General features: G+C 38.9%; 1 protein-coding gene across 2 annotated transcripts in view; it reads right to left on the bottom strand.

Annotated features, from left to right (window-relative positions):
* Positions 1–17,701, bottom strand: part of MID1 (midline 1) — a 104,317-nt gene extending 86,616 nt beyond the window's left edge. For both annotated transcript variants that reach the window (XM_086609424.1, XM_086609429.1), the window contains exon 1: positions 17,042–17,701. In XM_086609424.1, the coding sequence (XP_086465550.1) occupies positions 17,042–17,701 (660 nt within the window). The remainder of the gene's footprint in view (positions 1–17,041) is intronic.
* Positions 17,702–23,113: the final 5,412 nt, after the last annotated feature.

Here is a 23,113-nt window from a genome sequence, read left to right as displayed (position 1 = left end):
TAGATTTATGTTGCTGGAACATTTACCTTGAGGCCAAATGTTAGCTCTAATAACTATTTTTTATTCCCATCCGAAAGAATGTTTACTGGCCAGTGATGAGCAACAGAAGGACACAGAAGGCTCATTTTGTCTTCTTGCTTCAAACCTTAGGGTACAAAGAATACCAATCATCAAAATAAAGTTTTTCTCTAAGTATATATACTAAAAATATATATATATATAAAATAGACATTCCCACCTATCTGTGAATTCTTTGCTTTTAGTATTTTTGAATATAAATATTTTTTATATTTACTTTCCACATCAAAGATGTTCTGTGAACTTCACTGTTGAACATGTTAGTCATGTTAGTCTATAATCTCAACATTTGATCTCTTCACTTTTCTTTCTTTAGCAAATGATTATTTTTTTTTTAATCAAAAGCCTTAAATTTTCCTCTTCCCCTCCCTTTCAATTACTTCTGCTGGCACTGCTGTCAGCTGCTGCTTCTGCAACTTTGTCAGCAGCTGCTATGCACTAAGGAATAAAAAAAATAAAAATGAGAAGATAATGTGAAGGACTTTGTTTGAAGATAATGTAAAGGACTCTGTTGGCTTCATCTGATCAGCTGTCCCTAAGTTGAAGTGTTAGGTAACTCCTTCGGGAACATGTAATGTTAAATATTCATGAATATCCAATTCTGAAGCAATAATACTGAATATTCATATTGGAAACACAACCCCAGGAGCTTTGCTTAGCATATAAAGGAACAGAAACATAGCCATTAAACTGAAGTATGGTCTAAGCTGCAATATTTCATATATGCTTAATTAGAAAGAGCACAGTAAGGCTTATTAAACACAGACACTTAAAGGCTCAGATTTGGCCCTAACGCAAACTCCTCTCTTCCAAAATTGAAATTTAATTTGGGGTCACTTTTAACACAAATTAGAAATAAAGTCTGCTTTCTGATGAGACAGGATGACACTGGTTTTAGTTTTACAGTTTTGTAACCAAGATAACGATTGTAGTAGCCACTTCATCATAACTCTTGGCACTTTAATGACTGCTTGTTTGATCTTGGGCAGCCCAAGCAAAGGCAATGTTCGTGTGTTCAGCACACATTCATCATGGAAGTTTTTACAGATATTTGAGTTGTATGTTGTACTTTCATGTGCCAGCCTGGCACAACTCCAGGAGAATTCATCACGCAAGAGACCAGGGTGCCCAACGTCACTGCTTTCTCCCAGATGAGACCGCTTAAGGTATAATTAAGCACCCAAACACTCACTGACAGCACAAGGGAGTATGTTTTTGTAGGGCAGCAGGCAGGGAGGATGAGTCAGCTCATCTGCTTTGGGGTTGCATCTCTTCTTACCCTGAGGGTGGCAAAGCTGTGGCTCCTGCAGGCTCCCTTTGGTGGACCTTCCTTCCTCATGGACCACTACACACCATGCTGGAGAATTTTTCTAATGTAACCCATCCAAGGTTTCTCCTCCTGTCCTCCCCTTGCTTTCCCAATAGGCTTTTAAGCAAGGCTTGGATTAGCCTTAAGTTCTTGAGGTTTCTTGTTTCAGACTTCAGTCTGGCCATTTGTCATCCCGGTTCTGTTTCTCCTCTCTCTGTTCTTAGAATGACAGAACACAGGATCACCTCTCTGGATAAGATTATAAATGTTTCGCTGTCGAATTGCCAGTAACGAGTCTCTGCCAAATTTATATTCTACAATTCCCCAAACAGCAATTTAATTACATTATTTTGGATACAGCACCATAGCAGCTGCATTCATTTGATGAGAATTCATTATGGTTTATGGTGAAAACAATGGCAAATTAGCTCTGATGTGTTTTGGAATTTGCTCTTTATTTAGTTTAGAACAGCTCTGTTTTAGTGAGCATTACTCCCAAGCCCATTTGATCCTGCAGTCTGTGAGAAAGTGGAAAGGTTCTGACAGGGGTTCTTAAAAATCAGATATATCTACACCTGTTGCAGCTCAGCTATTCAATTCCTGCTGGTTTGTGGTTAAAAGGGAATTACCAGGCAGATCCGTTCCACAATATTTCAAGGAATATTCCAGCACTATTTCAAAAGTCATATGTATAAATCAAAATAAATACAAATCCTCGGTTTTGTCCATATTTTTCATGGATGAAGTTTTCCCAAAGCAGCAAAGATTACATCCCTACTAGAAATCTAGTAAGGGTTCTCAAGGAAATCTAAAACAAATTACTTCTGTGGCTGCTTCCAAGCTCGAACTTTAAACCAGATTTGTAAATATTTGTTCAATTTTTCAGAACTGTCTGGAGGACTTACAGTAAATTCTAAGCACATACTAGGGGGTGACATGAAGTCTAATGATAGGGCAAAATTCACAGCAGGGAGATAAAAACCTCCAAAGATCAAATTTGTGCTCCTACCACTATTCCTAAACAAAAGCTGCAGCTTCACATTGGAAGGCACACTAGAAGCTTTTGCCAGTGTGAGGGGCATAACTTCTGCAGGGAATTTTTGTACTGAAAAACGTCTTTGTATAGGCATAAGTTATAGCATCACTTTTGTACCTCTGCAGTTTATTTTACTTTGTTTATCAGTACAGTTGTTTTTATTGGAAAAAATACTTTTTGGCCACTTAACCACATAAGGAAAAAGAAAGCTTGCTTTCTTCAGCTTTCCTCAAATTCTGAAAGGTTGACTCAATGTTAAGAGTCACATCTGTACATCTTAATCGTGGTCTGTGGTGATAAAGAAAACAACCCTTAACAGAGCTGGACATAGAGAAGTTGTTGTAATCCCTTTTTATACACAGTTAACAGCTACAGGTGGAATTGCTCCTCCTTGCTTAGGATAATATTTAAAGCCCATTCAATCACTTCCCTCCCTGTCCCGCTCTGTAAGATCTTCACCTTTACTTTGTGCCAGAACCAGAGTAAATCTGAACCACCACTGAGCCATTTTGACTTGCTAGACATCCAGAAAATTATTCACTTACTACATGGAGTTGGTTTTTTACCGACCTTGAGCACTGGCATAGCTCAGGGTGGGATCAGTCAGGCAAAGATGCTGAGGAAGAGGTAGGGATGCATCACTACAGGAGAGGGAAAATGGTGGACCCACAGAAATCAGCCAGTAAATCGATTTGGCTTCTGGGAAAGTGTATTTTAGGCACCTGACTTGTGCATCTGCTATCAGCATCTAGCGTAGCAGTCTTCCTAGAGCACACCTGTGCAGTCAGTGGTGGGTGCCTAAGAGAGAGAAAACAGAGTAGACTCAGTGGTCCCGCCTCAGGCACACCTGCACCACTACATTGCTGGAGCTGCTCGCTGCTGGCAGAAAAGGCAGGGAATCAGCTCACCAAAGAATCTCACGTGTGCTGGAGCTGCTTCAGCAGGATGCCAGTAGCATGCAGAAAAGATGAGGAGAACAATGTCACAGGATGAACCATTTTTTGGCAGCAGCAGGCTTGTTAAATCAGTTCAGTGATCCCATAACATAGTCTCAGTGCTAGTAGTATGTATAAGAAAATCCCCAAGTAGTCAATAATAAGTGCCTAATAAATAAATAATTAGTAAGTAAGAATAATGAAGAAATCCATTAATACTTGCTAAAGCAAGGTGGGATTCTGCTGGTGTGCCTGAGGGCAGAATTTGGTATAATAATATAAAGCAAAAGTAATAGGGTCAAATTTTAAAGACTGGACAGGAGGCCTTTTACTCACAGGACCAAGCTGTTACTGTTTCACAGCACTAGAGGCCAATTACATGAATTCTGACTCTTAAACAAGAATACTGAAATTACGTATGTGCTGTACAAAAGGACAGAACCCCAAAGCTTCAAAACACTTCTATGTCGCGTGCCCAGTTTAAAACAGCTTCCCATCGCTGAAACGCTTAGCTACACTGCAGGGTTTCTGACAGACTTTCTCTATGTTTTTTTCTGCAGAAATAATGACTCAGAGAGAGCAGTCCTGAGACAGGCGGCTTCCAAGATCGGATATTTGCCTGACCTTGCAGACCTCCTCAGGAAGGAAACGAGTTCCTCCAAGGAAAACATGTGACAGCAGATTCAGAGCCGTTCTGCAAGCAGGAGTCCTTCAATGAGGCACTCTGGTCTTGAACTTCAGGGTGAACTGGGTTCCTGTCACGCTTGGAATATGTCAGAAAAAAAAAAAGTATTAAACAAGCATTCTCCTGTTTACTTTTCTGTTGTTTCTTCCATAGAGCGACAGTTTCACTGCTAACTATAAGCAGAGTCTTTACAAAATAAGCTCTCCTCCATCTGAATTATCAACTTGTGACAATCATTTACCTGTAACCCAACAAGTTACTTGTACCCCTATACTGCGAACGCTCAACTCTGCACACAATAGAGGCAATAATTAGACTAAAACAGTTTCCTAATTTATTAAAAACTGTTTTGATATTGCACACATTAAAATCTAAAGCCTTCACTGACTTTAACAAGTGCTGAAATTAAGCGTTATGAGATTTAAGAGCAGAACTCCAAATCAGTTTTGTTTGCTTAGGTCTGTTTGTTTGTTTGTTCAATTTTTCCTGAAGAGTAGTAGTGATTTACTTGACAGAAAAATTATACTTCTTTCAAAAGAGAATGTGCAAACCGATTTAGGCAGAACAAAAACCCATTTAAAACTGCTCAAAATTCAGACTTCATTTAAATGTTTCTCAGGTGTTCAAAAAATGCTTTATTTATCACTTTTGTATTCTTCCTTTACTCCTTTACCCAGCCTCTTTTAACAAAAGACATTACAAAAATCTAAATCAATTAATCTAAAGAGTTGGTATTATTTAGAGTAATTCACTATATGTTAAGACAAAGGTTTTCAATTTGTATAAATATGGACAAAGCTGGAAGTAATCAAGTAAATTAAAGGAGTGAAAAAAGGTTCCTCTGATAATATTCTTACCCCTAAAGAACTACAGTAATTCATAGCATGTTGCCTGCACAAGGGTTTCAGTGTATCGGAATTTCAGGAGGGCTGAAGCACGTGTCTACCAAGTCTGAAAAGAAAGATAATTCAGTAGAAGGAAAGAAGATGTAAAAACCACAAAAAGGCTTCATGGTTGCTGCTCTAATTGGTGGATCTGAATGGAAAGGTCACTTTTTCCTCAAGAGTGATCATGAGAAATGCTCAAAAGAGGGTGAAAACATTATTGTATATCTAATATAATGCCCCCTTTCCCCCGAGTTGCAGCATATTTTTTAAGTTGAAAGCTGTAATCAAATGCAGGGGAGAGAACAACACCTGCCCATACTTAAGGCACATGAAAGAAAAGATTGCATCATGACATAAATTCACCCAAAGTTTGCATAACCTCACCAGGCATCTCAAGTGGGTCCTTATGTAAGTGGGCACCTATCACCCCTTGGGATGAAAAAGGGGCCTCAATGCAGGAGCTCCCTCACATGGCAGAGTTTTCAATGTACAGGTGGATTTTTAACACTCAGGGCTAGCCTTCCAACAGCAAACACTTACAGAAAAGCAAATGTGGCTCACTCCTGCCAAGCTGAAGAACACCCTGCGCCATGGGAGAACCTCAGCGCTGGCTGGGCCATCCTGGAGTGACCCACTGCCCCAGCCACCCCCAGCAGCCCACAGGAAAGACCATACAGCAACCAGGAGACTACTGAGAAAACAGAGGGACTTTCTCTCTCAAGCACTCACCTCTAACAATCTCTTGCATATCTGCACATGTATTTTTCCACTTTTATAGTTTACAGAATATAGTCAGGTTTGGCATATTGGAAAAGGCATTGGAAACATCTATTTTTGGATTGACAGATTTTAATTTTTTTAAAATTTACTACGTCAGATATTATTTGTAATATTTTAATAGTTCCTTCAATTATTCCTTTGAAGGGATTTCTTGCATGTATGTGTTTAGAGTCTTTAGGCCACAAATAAAACATTTTAAATACCTATTCAGATGAACCATCATCCATACACTGATCAATACGCTTTCTTCTCTTTAGTAACTTATTACTAAGATAGATATCGCTCAAATTCAGTTTGAATGCATTATATTCTTCATATGCTGCTGGTTTAATCTGGAAATAAAGTTTGCACACACTGTCATTAGCTACAGCCTAACGAGTCTGCTTAATGCTTCTACCACGAGACAAATATGTTGTGAACAGCTGCCTGTCTTTAATCTCGTTTAAAGTTTGACTGTATCATAGCAAATAACAAAACTTGGGTGCACAGTCTCACATTTCAAAAATAGCCAGCACAACTCCAGGAGCACAGAGATGAGTTTCAGTGGGGAGGCTACTGTAATGCAAGAGCCTACAGCAAATGCCAGCTGGTAAAGGAGGGTACCCTACCAGAGTACACAACTGTCTCAAAAAAACAGAGCATTAATCCATATAACTCCTAAGCAATGCCAGTTCTTCTCTTTTACTTTGTTACAGGATGTTTTAGTTTCTCTAGTAGTTACTGAAAGATGATGGGTTTTTTTTTTTTACCTTTAACTAATTTTACCTATCAGCTAGACTTAGATATGGAAAATTTCTCTAACATTCTAAAAGCATTACAAGATTGAATTGACATTGTTATTCACAGATAGCATGAAGTCTCAATATAAACTGCATGGTGAAAACAGGTGCATTTGGCAAGTCATAGAAGTATCCACATATATGCAAACAAAATTTAAAGTAAAGAGAAAAACTGGATTGTTTTAATCAGGGAAGCACTTTTATTATTTTTTCTTCATCAGGTTCAAATTAGTCATTGCTTCCTTCAGCTCTGATACGCTGCACGTGCTGAGAAATCTTCCAGTACTATCTGCCCTCAGAGATGTTCCAGCTTAATAAGCTGAATAGGTTACTGTTAAGTAGCTGAATAGGTTACTGTTTATCTTTTGACACAAAAAATGGAAGTTTAATATTTTTAAAGCATATGTTTCAAGACGTGTGTGCATTATAAGCAGAATTACAGGAAACAATACAGAAAAAAATGCTGGAGCGGCTTATGATTTTAGGCACACTCCTGAACAAGAGGTATATTAGCCGTACCATCCTGGTATTAGTCCTGGGACACAAGAGCTCTGTCCCCCTCTCACTCCTATCTCCTCACTCAGCCTAACAGCACATTGCTGCTCCCATCTTCATCTGTTCTGGTATTAACAATGACCATTTATCACCCACAACTGGTGGGCGTACGGTAAGTAATGGTATAAGAAGTGATTCGTGCAGTATGGCACTGGGAAGTAATGGCATCAAAAAGGCCCATTTGTACTTTTTAGCTTTTTGAGAGAAGACTATGCATTTAATTACTATTTATTTTAAGTTATATGAGCTGTTGCATATGTTACATGAAATCTGTTCTCATCGTAACAAGTTTTTATTTTTACTTCACTTGGAATACCCTTTGGAAAAAGAATGTGATATCAAAAACATAATTTAATTAAGAAATAAAAGCTGCAACACTTATGAGATAGAAAAGAATCTCTATCTCATAAGATATGATGAGATATGAGCTAAATATTCTCTCATATTTTGGAATCTCTCATACTTCAGTTCTTTTATCACATTTAGGGAGTGTAAATTTTCAGTCAATAGAGAGTACTGTTGTATCAGTGTACTGACGTCAGTTTGGACATCAGAATTAATTTCTTAGACTGGCACATAAGACAGGACATACAGACCCAGGACCTGCATTGAGATCTCTTCTAAATGAAGGGCACAAGAATCCAGGCCTTTCAATGTGGTGACAAGGGGAGTGAAGCTATTGTACTTCAAACCAGAATAATATAAGAAATCAAATATTAGTGCCTATGCTGACTAGTGTAACTAGCCAATATTAATTTAAAACTTTTTTCTTGTTTAATCTTACCCATTCGCATGATGCCAACAGCTTGCCTGAATATTACTGTGACCATATAAAATTTCCACATACCTGTCATGCTTGCTTTCATATTTTGTTCTAAGCATAGTTGAATGAACATTCCTTGAAGCTGGGATTACATCTCATGTACTTTTACAAGATCTTATATTACAGGACTTTTTTTTAATTGAGCCTTTGGGAATTACCATCGTAAAATTAAGTAAAATCATTTATATACTTTACAGATGCAGTTGGCAACAGTGGAATACTGTCCATTCCAAAGTCACAAATGCCCGCAGAGATTTCTTTTTTTTTTAATTTTTCTTAAAAAAAACTCAACTTCCATATAGATATGAAGTTGTATATTGCATATTACTCCACTAAAATATCCTTTCTTTTTCAAATTTTCAGCATTTGCTTTCTGCAGCCAATGTTCTGTGGGCCACTAAAAGGCTATGGATGAGGAGTCTGTCATAGTTTAGAAGATCATCCTCAGTATCATAATTAATTGAATAGATAAATTGCCAAGAAAAAAGTTAGCCATAGGCACTCCAGTTACATTTCTCATCTGTGCTGAATTTGATCCTTCTCATTCTGTAAGATATAATTACAGGATCATACTGATACTTTTTGTTACTATGGTCAACATACTGTAAGGAAGCTAAAATTGCTTAGCTTCCTTACAGTATGTTGGCCATAAAAGAGAAGACTGAGATCAAATTTTGTCAGGAAATTTTCATTTCTCCAGAAATGCGAATGTTGTGAGCATGGAAACAAACAAACAAAAAAACCACCACCAAACTCTGCTGCTTTCAAAGTCGATTTTATGCAAGTTTGAGCATGGGTTCAATACAAACATGTAATAGCCCAAAAATTCTAGAAGAGCAATAACGTCCTAATTGAGATGGATGAGGAAATATTTCTACAGAATCATACTCCTGACTATGGACTCATTGCTTGTCCCTTTTTCGTCCCTTTCCAGTTTTCAGTACTCAGAATCTCATGGAGCTCTTTCAGATGAGACAAGGCATATGCACACACACACACAGGTGCTAGCAGGCGGCAGAGAACTTCCTCAGTTTTGCAGTGCAATTCTAGCTATGACAGAGTCTCACATCTTGGCAACTGGGGACAGCTGAAAGCAGGTCAGTAAGCTTAAACAGAGGAGATCTGTAAGATAGAGCTCCAGTCCCTCGAGTGCTTTTGTCCGAGGCATTAAACAACCCTGCACATGCTCTCCTTCCAGTCGTAAACTGGGATATCGCATAGGACCAACACCCCACACAAAGGAGAATTCGTAAAACAAGTGATACTTCCACTCCAGCCTGTAGAAATTAAAAAACAAAAGGCTATCACAAAAGTAATCCTGCTGGCACCATCAGGGCACTTGATCAAGAAAGTCAGTGCTATATTACTTATTTATTAGCTACCCAACATGTTCTAAGCATTTTACTGACAAAGACAATGAGTTTTCAATTAAGCATTTACACTGTAAAAGGGTAAGAATTGCTTAAGTAAGCACTTACAGAAGGTCTAGGAATAACTCATTATTGTCACACTATGATAAAATCATCTAATTTTCCATTTTCTTTGCTCCTCCTTCATTTTTCACCGGCTTGAGATAACCAGAAAACAGAGCAGGCTCTGAGTGATTTGCAAGAGCGCGCTGTAAATGAGACATGAAAGCTGTGAAGGGCAGGAATCCCCTCACCCCACATCCTTGGTGCGGCTGCTCGCTCTCAAAGGAAACAGTGTCTTTCCCAGAAAAGAAAAGGCTTCCTGCGTGGAGGGTCAAGGGATGCCAAGGGAGACAGGTGGCTGGATGGCTGGTTTTGGGGGAGGAAAATAAAGATGGGAGAAAGAGGGAACACACCCGTATCAGGCTTTGAATCCAAAGGATGCTTTAGTGCCAACACGGCTTTCCAGTCCATGACATTCTCAAGGAGGTTCCTTCTCCATAGACTATTCAGACTTTCCAAACTAGGCACTGTTTCTGATTGGTATGAACCTCTATTATAGGTTCACAGTGCTGAGGATACATACAAGTACTATCATTTTGCTAGGAAGTGTACACTTTCCTGAAAAAAGAGGGCGAAGGAAAATCATAATAGAGGTACACTTGTAAAGCCTGAAATGGAAAGTAGAGTACTGGGATCACTGCTGGATTTGTGTGTTAAGATCAGATAATATGAAAAAAATATAATAGGTCATGAAAATTGTTCAAGATGAAAAACTAAAATGTTTTAATCATGTCATTACAGGGCAGAGTTGAAGTAATTTGGATTTCTCTTTAAGTGATTTAACATATTAAATTAAAGCTTGAGAGAAATCTGAATATTGAGTGTTCTGCAGTTCTTATTTGGGAGATATTTACATCCAGGTTTTGACGTGTTTTTTTTCCTATTTAAAGCATACTATTAACTACCTACACATTTTTATTTGCTGTCACATTATTTTTTAAATATTTGCATTAAAATAAGGTTATACTTTAAAATAAGTTCAGAATATACATACCTAACATATAGACATACATATTCATACCCTTCCACACACCTCTTAATGCCTTCGAAGAGCGTGAGTTTTAGCCTCCTGTCCATGGTGTTATTCTCCCAACAGCTCTATCATTGCCCAGTAAAACACTAAAGAATTAGCTTACTCTATTTATCAGTTACAAAAAAACGTACTGTTATGCTAAATCTGTAATGTTCTGCCTTTGAAAGGTCACTTGTTTGTAACTTTTCTTGTTACCAACCCTATTTTTGTTACTTTAGTAGGCAGACACTGTGTCCTAAATAAAGGGTGGACTTGTGCCCAGTGTTCTAAACCAGTTCACTATTTCCCTTAACCGCATCTATTTGCTTCATTTCCATTTTTATTGCTTTATTATTTATTGTTTAAACACAAATTCTCATGCTGAGGAAGTATCTGTCATGCATTATATTCCACCAACAACTTTTAAGCATCATATTGTCTAAAAACACATAAGCAATGGTCAGTCAAAAGGTCATTACAATAAGCAAATTTGGAGCTAGAACATGGATGTAAAGTCCGTTATCCAAACAGTCTGGACCAGATCCAAGGAGAAGTATGAAAATACACTTTACTTGATGCCTAGCCTGGCTTCCCTGGAAATCAGTCACGAGAACAAAGATGATAATGCTATATTACTTAGAATTTTATTTTGTTCTCTTGTTCTTCCTGAATAGATTATGCTTCAACACCATCATTTCCACTAAAAATTGAAGGAACTAAGTAGTATGTGAATATTTTTGAAAGACTTGCCAACTGTTAAATTTGTGGAAGTAAATTTTAAAAAACTCATATTATTTAAAAGACCTTAAATAGCTAAAATAAAAACGATCTCACAGTACATATAACTATTGTAAAGTCATAGTTCATATCCATAGTCATAAACACAAGGAACATCAAACTAGGCTACAACAGTCTAAAATTTAGCAAAAAAAACCCAAAAACAAACCAACACACCCTCCCCCGAAAAAAAAAAATAAAAAGACTAATGTTGTTATTACTGTACTGACATTTTCTGTTATCCTTCTAAACTCCACCAAAGAAATACCAAATGGAGGAAACGCAGCCACTTGAGAGAACACGATACTAAAGACAGAATGTTCTAAAGTCTGCCTTAAAATTTATATATTAATGTAATAAATTAAATGTAGCTGGAAAATCTTTGTAGTAAAATAGTTCATTCCTACATCGATCTTCTTTCATGAAACAATATTTTTGGATCTGTACAAATACTGAAGGCACAGACAATTAGTAATATTTTTTCATCTATTTCTGGGTTAAGTAATATCAGATAATATTCCATCCTAATAGACGTGACCATTCATCATTCTAATTTCACAAAAAATAATACACTGAAATATCTGTCAAGCAGTATCTAATCTAATAATAACATCAAGATGCATCTAATATAATAAGAATGAAATCCACAAGTTCCACATTTTGTCAAGTTGGATATAGTGTTTTTACTATACATTAAACCTGCATAACTGGCACAATAGAAAGTAACTTTCTACACTCTGAATCTGTTATGTACAGTGTAAGGAAAAGTGTCACTTATTGAAGTGTTTAATAACACATATCACTACACTAACACTGACATACTATGTCTTTACATATCAGTTGGAATTTTTTTTTTTAGTGTAAATAGTTTCCATTAAATAGCACGTTAGTAAAATTAAAAGTATACAGGGAAACTATACATTTAGATGTGAAAATATTTAGCTACACAAAAGAGATACACATGGAATATTAAAAATGGATACCAAGTAAAATAACTAATAAGTTTTATATATATGATCAAATATATTTTTACTGACCTACACATGTATACAAAACTGTATATATTACTTAAAATACACGTATACATGTATTTATTCAAATTCAAGATTCTAAATATTCATGAACTTAGACACTAAAAGAAATTACACGTATTTCTATGCTATACAAACAAGACTACATACACATATATACAAACTTATGTAGTATTGCCTTTATTTACTAACACAAGTACTATAAATATGTGCATAAATGAGTGAATTTGCATGCATGTGCATAATATATATGTAAGTCCAGAATAATATATATATATATATGTAAGTCCAGAAACCAATATTCCTGGATTGCCAACCCAACTGTTTGTACGACTATACATCTGTAAGTGCTGGGTGCTTATGTTATCACAGTATACCAACTAATGATCAAGCTGCACCTGCAAAATATTGCAAAATAAAAATAATTAGAAATCTTCAACACATATTTTGCCAGTATCTCTGCAAAGACATTTAAATATGAACAATTTTTAAATTCATAATATACATAGCAGGGAAGCAGACATATTTTTTCCACTCTATTCGTAGACACTGTGGACTTGATGAAATTTCCTATCTTTACAGAGTCAAAGTGGGCTTGTAAGTGTTGAATGCAATCCTCCCTATGTGAAAACAGTTTATGGCTGCTTCCCAGCAAAAAATATGTATGAGTAATTGAATTGACACACCATAGAAAACCTAATCCTTGCATCCTGAATCAACAGTGTAGGAAAGATAGATGTGTATGGATTCTGCCACTAAAACTAGGTGAAAACCACACAAACACGAAGCTCCCTTTTGTTCCTGGAATTGCTGAGTGCCATTCAGAGGGCTGCCCTGCCTTCATAAGCATGCCCAATACACGTCAGCACTAATAAAATTCAAACAAAACATGGAAAACCACAGCTAACCTACAGCAGTTCGATTCAACAAAAGATCTTTCTTGACTAAGCAGTACACAAATTTTGCCAAAATTATTTTTTGGCAAGAACACATGCGGCAGCAGCCAGATTCTCAGTAAATATAAAAGCAAGTAAAAATATAGGATTCAATGGAGTTAAGCTGGCTTTACAACATTTAAAAATATGGCTTACCATCTATCTTTGTCTCCTGTTAGACCTCTTCATGGCTCTTTGCTAATATTAAAAGAGTGACATCTTTCCATCCACACCTTGTAACTTCTTTCTCCCCCAAATGTTCTCTCTTGTTCAAAATCAATCTTATCTTTTCATTTTTCTTATCACTTTCTTGAGTATAAATATATCTACAGAACAATAGTAATTTAATGAATCTCCTCTGAAAAAAATGAATGCACTTTTAAATTGTCTTTTCCTTTTCATTGAAACAAGACAAAAAGCAAAGAACCAGTACCAAAAGTAATTAGGCATATGTATTTTCTTTGAGGTAATATGGTGGGGTAAGCATAAGCATTCACACTTTCTATTTTTAAAGCTCTCATTGTTTATGAAGATAGAAATTATTTCTAATTTATACTACAATTTTGACCACCACCTCATAAATTCAGTGTATCACCAGGATATTTCCTGTTCTCTCTTTTGGTCATGCTTTATTGTTTTTCCATTTTTAATAGGCATCTATGATCTATTTAAAAAAACCCAATAACACATCTATAAGCACTAAACCAAATATAAGTGTGAAGGCATATCATTGGGTCGCGTAACTAAGCAAGAAAGGACAGCTCCTGGAAGAACACAAGTGCCCTCAACCCCCTCTACCCCAGCACAAGTTGAGAAGAAAAACACCTCTCAGGGTTGGAGCCGTAGTTGCCAAAGGAAAACACTTTCTCATTTTCAGATGTCCACAACTGCTGTTACATTGACTGTTAAACACCCTTCAGCGTAGACGCCTCTGTTGGACAAGTGTACAGAACTCCTAATTAAGGGGTTTCGTTCTTGCCACAAAAGGAGCTAGATTGTAATGGCATCTTTTGTCCTATGCTTAACGAAGGGTAAGATATTGTTTAAATAATTAGTAACACCACTGGAAGAGAATGCAAGTAATTAGCATAGCTTGACACTCAGAGCAACACCAGTTGCCGTTATTAGCATCAACAATGTGTGGATTTAAAAAGAAAAATCACAAGAAAGAAAGCGTCACTTGAAGCGATTTTGCTTTTTCTTTTTAAAGATACAATTAACCACCCATTTTTGAATGGATCCACTATACTATCAGATACCATGTGCTCATTCTTTCGGAATTTTTTTTAAAGATTTGGGTAGCCTATCTATTCAACCTCATGTATTTTAAAAACCCGCAGCAGCAATATAGCAAGCAACAACCTGTTTTTTCAGGTGGGGATTTTCTGATCCACTTGAACACTGAAATCTGCCAATGGCACGTGCACATTATCTGTAAGTTAACAAAGACCATCTGCAAGCTCGTACCTAAGATTTACATTAGCATCATGATCAGTGACTCAAGAGGTCATATCAACATTTATGAAGGAGGAAATCTGAACGTGAAAACAGATCTGAAATTCTTGCCCATCAGCTACCAAACACTGGTGTGAACAGGTACCATTCCTTTACTCCTGATAAGTGCCGATCAAAGCATCTGAACTGAAAATCTCATTCTCCAAGTCTGATATATAAAACAGCAAAAATTTCTAAGATGGAAGAGGCAACGAGGAAAGGAAAGCTATAGTTTTCAGATTACCTTCTTATGAACAGAGAATGGACACTGGATCTGGATGGAAACCACCTAGCCTGCTACTCCTGGGCTCAGACTACATGCATGTCATAATTACTGGCATAATTGGCATGACTGAGGTTATCGCTAGTGTTAGCAAAGTGAAATAGGCTGCTTCATGACAAAAGGAACTGGATTTCATGTAGACTAATGATTGTTTGTGTAAACTACTTTTAGATAGTTTGGGTACAAAGAAAGTCCACATCTCAAAAACATCATACCTATACTATAAACAGTGTTAGGACTTGCCATTATAAGGAAGGAGTTACTTGACTCAGGCCTATGCTAACCATTAAATTAGTACTTGAATTACTCTTCAGGGAGGCTGGTAGAAAGTACTTTATTAATCTTTGCTAAGGTAGCTAAACCGGGTAACATCTAATGTGAACATTACTTGTCTGTCTGAGATACCCTTTCAGAGTTTGCTTAGGCATCTTTGCACAGAAAAGTCATAGAACATGCAAAAATACCTTCATTTTTTTTCCTATCTGCAATACTAAGTCAAAGATCTCAAGAGAAGAGATATGCCTTTTAAATTCTTCTTTCAAGACTTGCCCTATGTGCGTACACGAACATTAAGAAATGTGCATTATTTTTTTACATCCTCAAAAATACACTTATCCAGTATTTAATGTTGAAGGTATTTCCTGTTCAGTAAAGTATTCCTACTCATATAAAGTTGATAAACGATACACTGTTAGCTTACTAAAGAGTAGCACCTGTCAAGCATATAAACTTGCTGGATTATTGAAAAGCACTGTAAGTCCATGCACCTTCTATTCACATTTATAGTCCATGTCCCATTTTATCAATGGCCAAGCTCTTACCTATTAAAATAATAAACCAGATCAGAAAGTAAAACCAACAACTCCTTCTTAGCAATTACAAAAGTCTTTAAGAGATGAAAGGAAGCTATGGGGTCCAGGTAAAGAAGCATCTTTCACTATGTTAATACAATCACAGAGTACGATCTGCACGTTTGCATGTGCACAGAGGCACAAAACCCACACAGCCTGCGTGTATGCAGGTTTTACCTGCACTCACATAAAGTTATCATAGACACGTGTAGCCACATATTTTTGTCTGAAGGTATTTAAGGAAAAGCCTCTTAGTTAGTTAAATCTATTCATTCAGTTTCTTTTTCCACCTCTGGAATTCTGTGTGGGAAGGTGGGCAGATCATCTTTGCCCTCCACACTTGTGGTTTCTCGAGTGCAGTCCATCTTTAAAAAAATCCCCCCCAGCCACACACAGGCGCATACAGACCACCCGGAGGGAGAGTAGGGAGGGAAGTGTGGGATGCTTAATTCCTGCCTTTGCTCCACAACAACACCTAAATTGGCATGAGAGGAACATACACCCAGGTGGGTGGGAAGCCACTTGCTGTGGCCCTCACAGTTCAGCAGGAACTCTGCCTCTGCCGTCAGCCTGGAGAGCTATCAGACCACCCTGCCACCTGGCTGCCCACTGCCACCCCACCCAGGGTGTCCTGCGTGGGACCAAGCGGCTGTCAGAGCTGCCTGGCAAACTAGCAGGGGACGTGCCAGGAGCTCACCGAACTGTGGGAACGCCACAAGAAGCTCAGAAACAATTTCATCTTTGTTTCCAGGACTGTGTCACCTGCGAGCCCAGGTGGGAAGCAGCGCAGGAAGAGTGGAGCCGGAATTTGGTTTCCCTGGCTGGACAGGCAGCTGGCATCCCTGAAGCCGGCACGGATAAATGCATCTCCTGTTAGTGGCGATGCGGAGGGCTTTTCACAATGAAAGCAACCAAATGAAAAATAACCAAGAGCAGAGTGTACGAAAAGAATGCCTGACGCTTCTATCAGCACCCGTGTATGTGCAGTCAGCACTAAACCTTGCCAGCTGCAGCAAATAAAGCTGTAGGTACGATAAGAAAATTCACCCAAACGGCAGTATACGCTGCGTATTCCTTATGATAGCTATAGAGAAATCAAAGCACAACTGAGGAATCTTTCCTTAAGCAAAACCTAACACCTTTTAAATGCTGACGAGCAAATTCACATATACGTCTGTATGTGCGTCTCGTCCGATTAGAGACCGCGCACCTACCTTTCCCAGCCCCTGCCCAAATGAGGAATTTAGCATGCAACCAAAGGGCACCCTCCTTCCCAACCACACGCTGCTTGGCTCGAAAGGTCCATGGGTAGCACTAACCTTTAGCTTGTCATAGCGCTCACTTAAAGCTGCCACCTGATGGTCACGGTGTCGCCCGACCAGTTTACACAAGGCACAGATTAACTGGTCGTCGGTCACGCAGTACATGTTAACTTTCTCGTCCTCATGCTCCAAGCACATTAATCCCCTGATGTGAGAGTCCGGGATGGGTTCGATGAGCCGGTGGCCGGTGAACGGCTTCTTGTTGGGGTGAGTGGCTTTCAGGCACTCCTCGCAGTAGGACACCTCGCAGGTAACGCAGGTTTTCACCGCCTCCTGGGCAGGGTCCTGGTCGCAGAACTGGCACAGGACCTTCTCGCAGGACGACATGCTGTTGCTATCGAACGCCCGCTCCCGGCGGGTCTCGCTGGGGGAATTGGGCCCGCTGACCGAGGCTTTCTGAAACCTGTCGATGATGTTCTGCAGCGTGACGTTGCGCTTGAGCCCGTCTAGACCGCGCTGGCTGAGGGTGATGACATAGCGGCAGGTCGGGCACTGGAAGGCGGTGATTGACTCCACCGGCTCGTTGGTGGCGCAGTGGGAGACCAGGATGCGGTGCGCGCAGTTGAAGCAGAGGCTGTGAGCGCAAGGCAGCAGCAGCGGGTCTTCAAACAGCTCCAGACAGATAGGGCAGGTCAGTTCCGACTCCAGTGTTTCCATCTTCAGGCAAAGCTTTCCTGTGGCGTCAGCGAAATCCAGGGAAGCTGATCAGCTATCTGGAAACACACGTAAAATTCGATTAGACAAGAGAGAACATGAGGGGGGCAGCTGTGGGGGGTTGTCAACTTTCGCCACTGCTCCCAGGGCTGTCAACCCACCACGCTGGGCAGGAGAGCTATCTAAAGTTTTGGACCTGTATGTACGCACATCAAGGTATTTAAAACTGGACCACTTTATTTTCCATCTCCCTCTCTCTGTTCACTTAATATTGCAAAACAAAAGCTCCTTCTTCATTTCTTCCTCTTTCCCTTTCTCTCTCATGTGATCAAGGAAAACAGCAGATGTTTCTGTGCATTATTAAAACCCAAAATGATGACCTTCAAACGGCCTATTACAGTAAAATTAGATTTCTTCTGCAGGTGCTGCTTTTGGTTTCACTTATCTAGTAGTAAAACTTTTTGAAAAACCCTTTGCCTTTGTATAGCATTGTGCAAGGATTAGTCCAGAGTATTATAACTGATAACCTTAGAATCGCTATCACAATTAACGGAGATATTTTATCAGATTGAAATTTTCATTCGCTATTCTAGTAATAGCCCAGCATTTAGAGCACGTTTGTGTTTACTTGCGTATATACATATCAAAACATATACAGTGAATAATGTTTCTAGGAAAGCATGTGATATTTTGCATATAATATATATTGAGATATATATCATATACTAATATACTCCTGTGCATTTCAAGAACATATTCAACCATATTTACATGTACCTGTACTTTTGGGAATAATTACCTGTACATATCTGTACACATGACACATTTTAAGTACGATAAACATAGCTTGAGGATCACACAGTGTCGTAACTGAAATGCCTAAAGGAAGGTGGATGAAGTAAACGATAAACAGCAGTTCAGTCCAAATTTCTGATGATCCTAACAAAAAGAGCCTGTAGAGAGTAAGATAGTAAAACGTAGTGAGATAGAGAAATGTGTGATTTGCCTAGGAGGAGTTTGTGTGTGTGTGTGCATCTGTTTTTGCCTGAGTACTCTCTGCTGCCAAAACTTACAAACTACCACTTGCTTTACTGGCCTCGTTAATCACCTGAAGTGGATTAGGAATCGATTACTTTTAAAGGGAGGGCATGGGATTTTCTGGACACCGCAGCAGTACACCCCCCGCAGCAGCACACCCCCCACCCAACCAAAACTTCATTTGGTTTCCCTTCCTGCTCTCGGTGTTACGGGGAGCGGGTTTGAAAGAGTCGCCCTGCGCAGCTCTCCCTGCCTCAGCTCCCGTCAAGGGCCCGTCGCTGCCGCGAGCCGACGGGTCAGCGAAGCAGAAGCAAAAGCTCTGCTTCACACTCGCAGAGCTGTACCTCTTCACAGTACAATCTATTTAAGCTTTGTTGCTCACAACCGAGGACGGCTTCAGATGGCACAGCTGCATCGTCTTTACACTGTAAAGTCATTGTTTGGTTGTGTGAACTCTTGCCTCCTCCCCTGACCAGGGAAAAGGAGGGATGGACGAGAATCCCCCCCACCCCCCAACAAATCTTGGTTCATTAAGGGTGAGGAGGGCTCAGGGCTCATTAGCAGCCTTGGGAACCAAGCCTGCTTGAACTTTCTGTACTTCATGACAATTAGTGTGTGTAGCACAGTGGCAGTGACAGGAATGCTACCTATAACCCCAACTCGAAGCACAGAAAAAAGGAAAGTTCAGCAAACCGAGGCAAGGTTCAGGCTGCCCGTTGGTGTTTAGTGCTCCTTGCTCTGTGGGAAGAGCAGCGAGGCGTCTGTTCCAGAGACATGCTTAGAAATTAGGATACTTTGCCTCTTTGCACTAATGCGTCCTTTTATTCTGCCAAGAAACCTGAGCATTTAAAAAATGCACTGACCCCATCACAAAATCTGCTTTCCTGCATCTTCTGTGATGCTGATCTTACTTGAAATAAAGTTCAGTTTGTCAAAGACTAGTTCATTTATAACTATCCATCAGCTGCCATAACCTCATGGTGCATCTGGTCAAAATTAAAGGCCTGGCAATTTAACATAAGCAGGAAGGCAACTCCCCACCGCTCTCCTCAGCCATAGCCACACAGCATAGAAAAGATGAAAGCCTTTTCTGCAAACGAAGAACAGTTTGTCTTTCCTCCTCTTCACTCTCTGTATCACAGAAGTCCCAGAAGATCAAAATCTCATTCACATTGTTTGAATCCCTTCCACACCACAACTGTGTACCTCATCATCCACTTATCCTGCAGGCTGAATGCTGCCCTGGAAATAGGAGAAGGAGATTTGGGGTTGGCAGGAGACAACAACATTTGGAAAAGGCAAACTAATCATTGCTCATCTATTGGCAGTCTAGTGAAAACCTGCCAACCTTTTGGGTTTGTTTCTTAGGACCGTGTTTGGGATACAGGGCTTTCTTCCATGCTGTCCCCTCCATACAAAATGTCTCCTGCTCTTTCGTATGCCAAAAGGTTCCATTCATTCAATTTCCTTCTTAAAGTACTTTTTTTTTTAACCATAGGCTTTTTTACAGTAGTCATATAAAAGAGAGGTACAGATAAACAGATAAAACCAGCAGAAAAACATTTGCATCACTGCTTCGTGGGTAGATGTTTGAATCACTGTCATGGCTCTACACAAATACCACCACCTCAATTGATGACTAATTCTGATCTATCTGACCTGAACGAGCAGCAGCTTAGCCCTGACTGATGCTATTCAGTATGAGCAAGGGTGCCAAAATCTGATCTTAGACTGCAAACGCCTTGGAATCAGAGCCTATCTTCCAGGTTAATCAAAGCTGAGCACACTGACAGAAACAAAAAAAAATGGCGTTTCCCTGTTTTTTTTCGCAGTTGCCAGTACGTCAAACACACTGTCTGGGACTGAATAATGAGTCCTTTGCGAGGCACTGAAGAGAGGCTGGGCAATCCAGTGATTATTCTTTATTTGATTGCAATTCTGCTTTCACTTTTAAGTTAGTGTCTGAAGTATAGAGTGTGCAGCTGATCCAGATACAAAATCTTTCAATTTTCAATCTGGCCCTTGCCGTAACGTTTCATATTTAGTAATTTTTTTTTTCTTGAGAGTGGTAGAGAATCAAAAATTAGTGGTAAAATCGAAAATTAGGCAGAAACTCCATATGCATGGTTTATATATACACATGGTTGTACTGCATATTCAACATAGCCCATAAATTGAAAGCCACATAGACAGCCTCCAGACACAGAAAGGAAAGAAGAAATTTTGAATACATAATTTTGTATTTGCAAAACTATGGAATTACTGGCAGAAAATTATACTATTACCAAAATGTCATTGAAATGAGAAGTATTATTTTTCTACCCACAAGAAGTAGTTTTAAGAACAAATACCGAAGTAAAAGTCATTGTCAAAAGACAAGTGTTATTTAAAAATCAAAAATATACTTAAGTAACTTTGGAACTGACATCTCCCCAGCACATAATGATTGGTTATGTAGTATGTGGCAGGCAACACAGTAAATGAAATCCCAATCTCAACATAGTTCATGGCAAGACTTCTACTAACCCTAGTGGACTTAGCATCTTTGCATCTCTTGTTTTAAGCACGATATATTTTGCCAGTGGTATTACTGCCTTAAGTTGCACAGAAGAGCACTCAACACTTTTCAGAAGTAGAGAGACATGAGAGAAATTAAAACTAAAGTTGACCTAGATAAATTTCAGTATGTTAAGTACCAGTACAGCTGAATAGATAAAAAAAAATCTGCCAAGCTTTTTCATAACTGGATGCATTGCTATGCTGAAAAATAATGACGTATCATATCTTCCATTTGTTTTATACTTGAAAAACTGTGGATCACAGATACTACCATAGTCCAGAAGACTGTTACCACTGATATCAATGAGACCCTAGTAATCAAAGCCCAAAACCAAATTTGCTGAGGAGGACATAAAATATGCAGTTCATCACTCTTTGAAACTCTATTTATAGGAAAATCTGGTGATTTGGTAGCCCTGAAATCAGCCCAGGTTTGACTGTACAGACTCCTGATTTTTCATTGCTAGGAGTGCCAGTGTTGTGGATGATGCCTGCTCTTTAAGTACAGAAATCAGCATACAGAAACAGCAGGACAAAAAATACCAGAAAGTGTTGGTGCGGGAAGACTTCCATGAACCAGAACTGTAAGCACATCCTCATAGGATGCAACACATTTTTATATTCTGAAGAAATCACAAGCCATTAGAAAGATACTGCAAACCACACGTTGCTACGCAGAGCTGTTCTTGCAGCAAATACACCTATATGGCTCCTGCACACAGCCTAGCACTCCTTCTGTATCCAAATGACTATCAGAAAACTGCAAGTAATGTCCAAAACAATTGTCCTGATAACTTCCTTGGGAAAAAGACAAACCTCCAGTAGTAATACTATAGGACCTGGTGATGCTACAGTAACAAAATACTTCAAAAAGACTAACCGCATTCTTTAAAGTTGGATCTGGATAGGACATTTCAGCCTAACTAGTAACACTCAACAGAGAGATAACTAGTGACCTGATGTGGTCTTTACATTTATCTGTTTCTCATTGGTGTTAACCAGATCACCAAGAATATTGATAATTATTTATATTTGTTGTATTAACAAAGTAATTATAGCACTATATTTCCAAAGAACATTCTTCATCCGAACTCAGCACATTCAAGATAGAAGAACATTGTATTTCTGAAGTGTTAATGTAATGTCTGAGGTAAGATGACTAAAATATAAAACTAGACTTAAAAATTAATTTGTCAAAAATTCCAGTACACCGAGGTCACTTTTTGTCAGTAAAACACTACAGAATTCTCCCCTCGCAGAATAAATCACTAACTATTAGAATAAAGTTAGCAGGCAACGTTTTAGCGTGTCATCTGTTGTCTCCTGATGCTTTTCTATCCTAGCGGCTCCTACATCCTTCAGGGAAGGTGAGGAGAGAGTCTTCCAGGAGTGAAAAAGTGGTACAAGAGAATGTTCCTGTGAAGCTTTGCTTTCCACTCTAGTAAAGGTGGAACTCATAGTAGGAATTAAAGCTGTTTCAGTGAACTTTTAAATTGTAGTGAACTCAGTGACATTGAAGGAAGAAACAGATCTGTCGGTCATTCTGCAAATTACAAACATCTTAGTAACAAATAGCACTGGGCAAAAGAGCTGGACTTGTGCCATGTTCCAAAACTCCTCAATGTGTTACCCCTCTGGCAAAATCACAGTTTGTCATGTTTTGGTGAAGTATGGCCAAAGTACGCCCAAGTAAGTTAAGGCTACTACCAAATGCCTGCTACAGTAAGGCTACCTCAGTCCTGATCCTCCATATACAGGAATGTTCATAAATGGACATAAGATTACAGGCTAAATTAAAAATTAGACACTTGTAGATCA

This window comes from Tauraco erythrolophus, chromosome 1, assembly GCF_009769465.1.
Source record: "Tauraco erythrolophus isolate bTauEry1 chromosome 1, bTauEry1.pri, whole genome shotgun sequence".
Classification (NCBI taxonomy): domain Eukaryota; kingdom Metazoa; phylum Chordata; class Aves; order Musophagiformes; family Musophagidae; genus Tauraco; species Tauraco erythrolophus.
The sequence above is the reverse complement of the archived record's forward strand: the minus strand, read 5'-3'. Positions and strand labels throughout refer to the sequence as shown.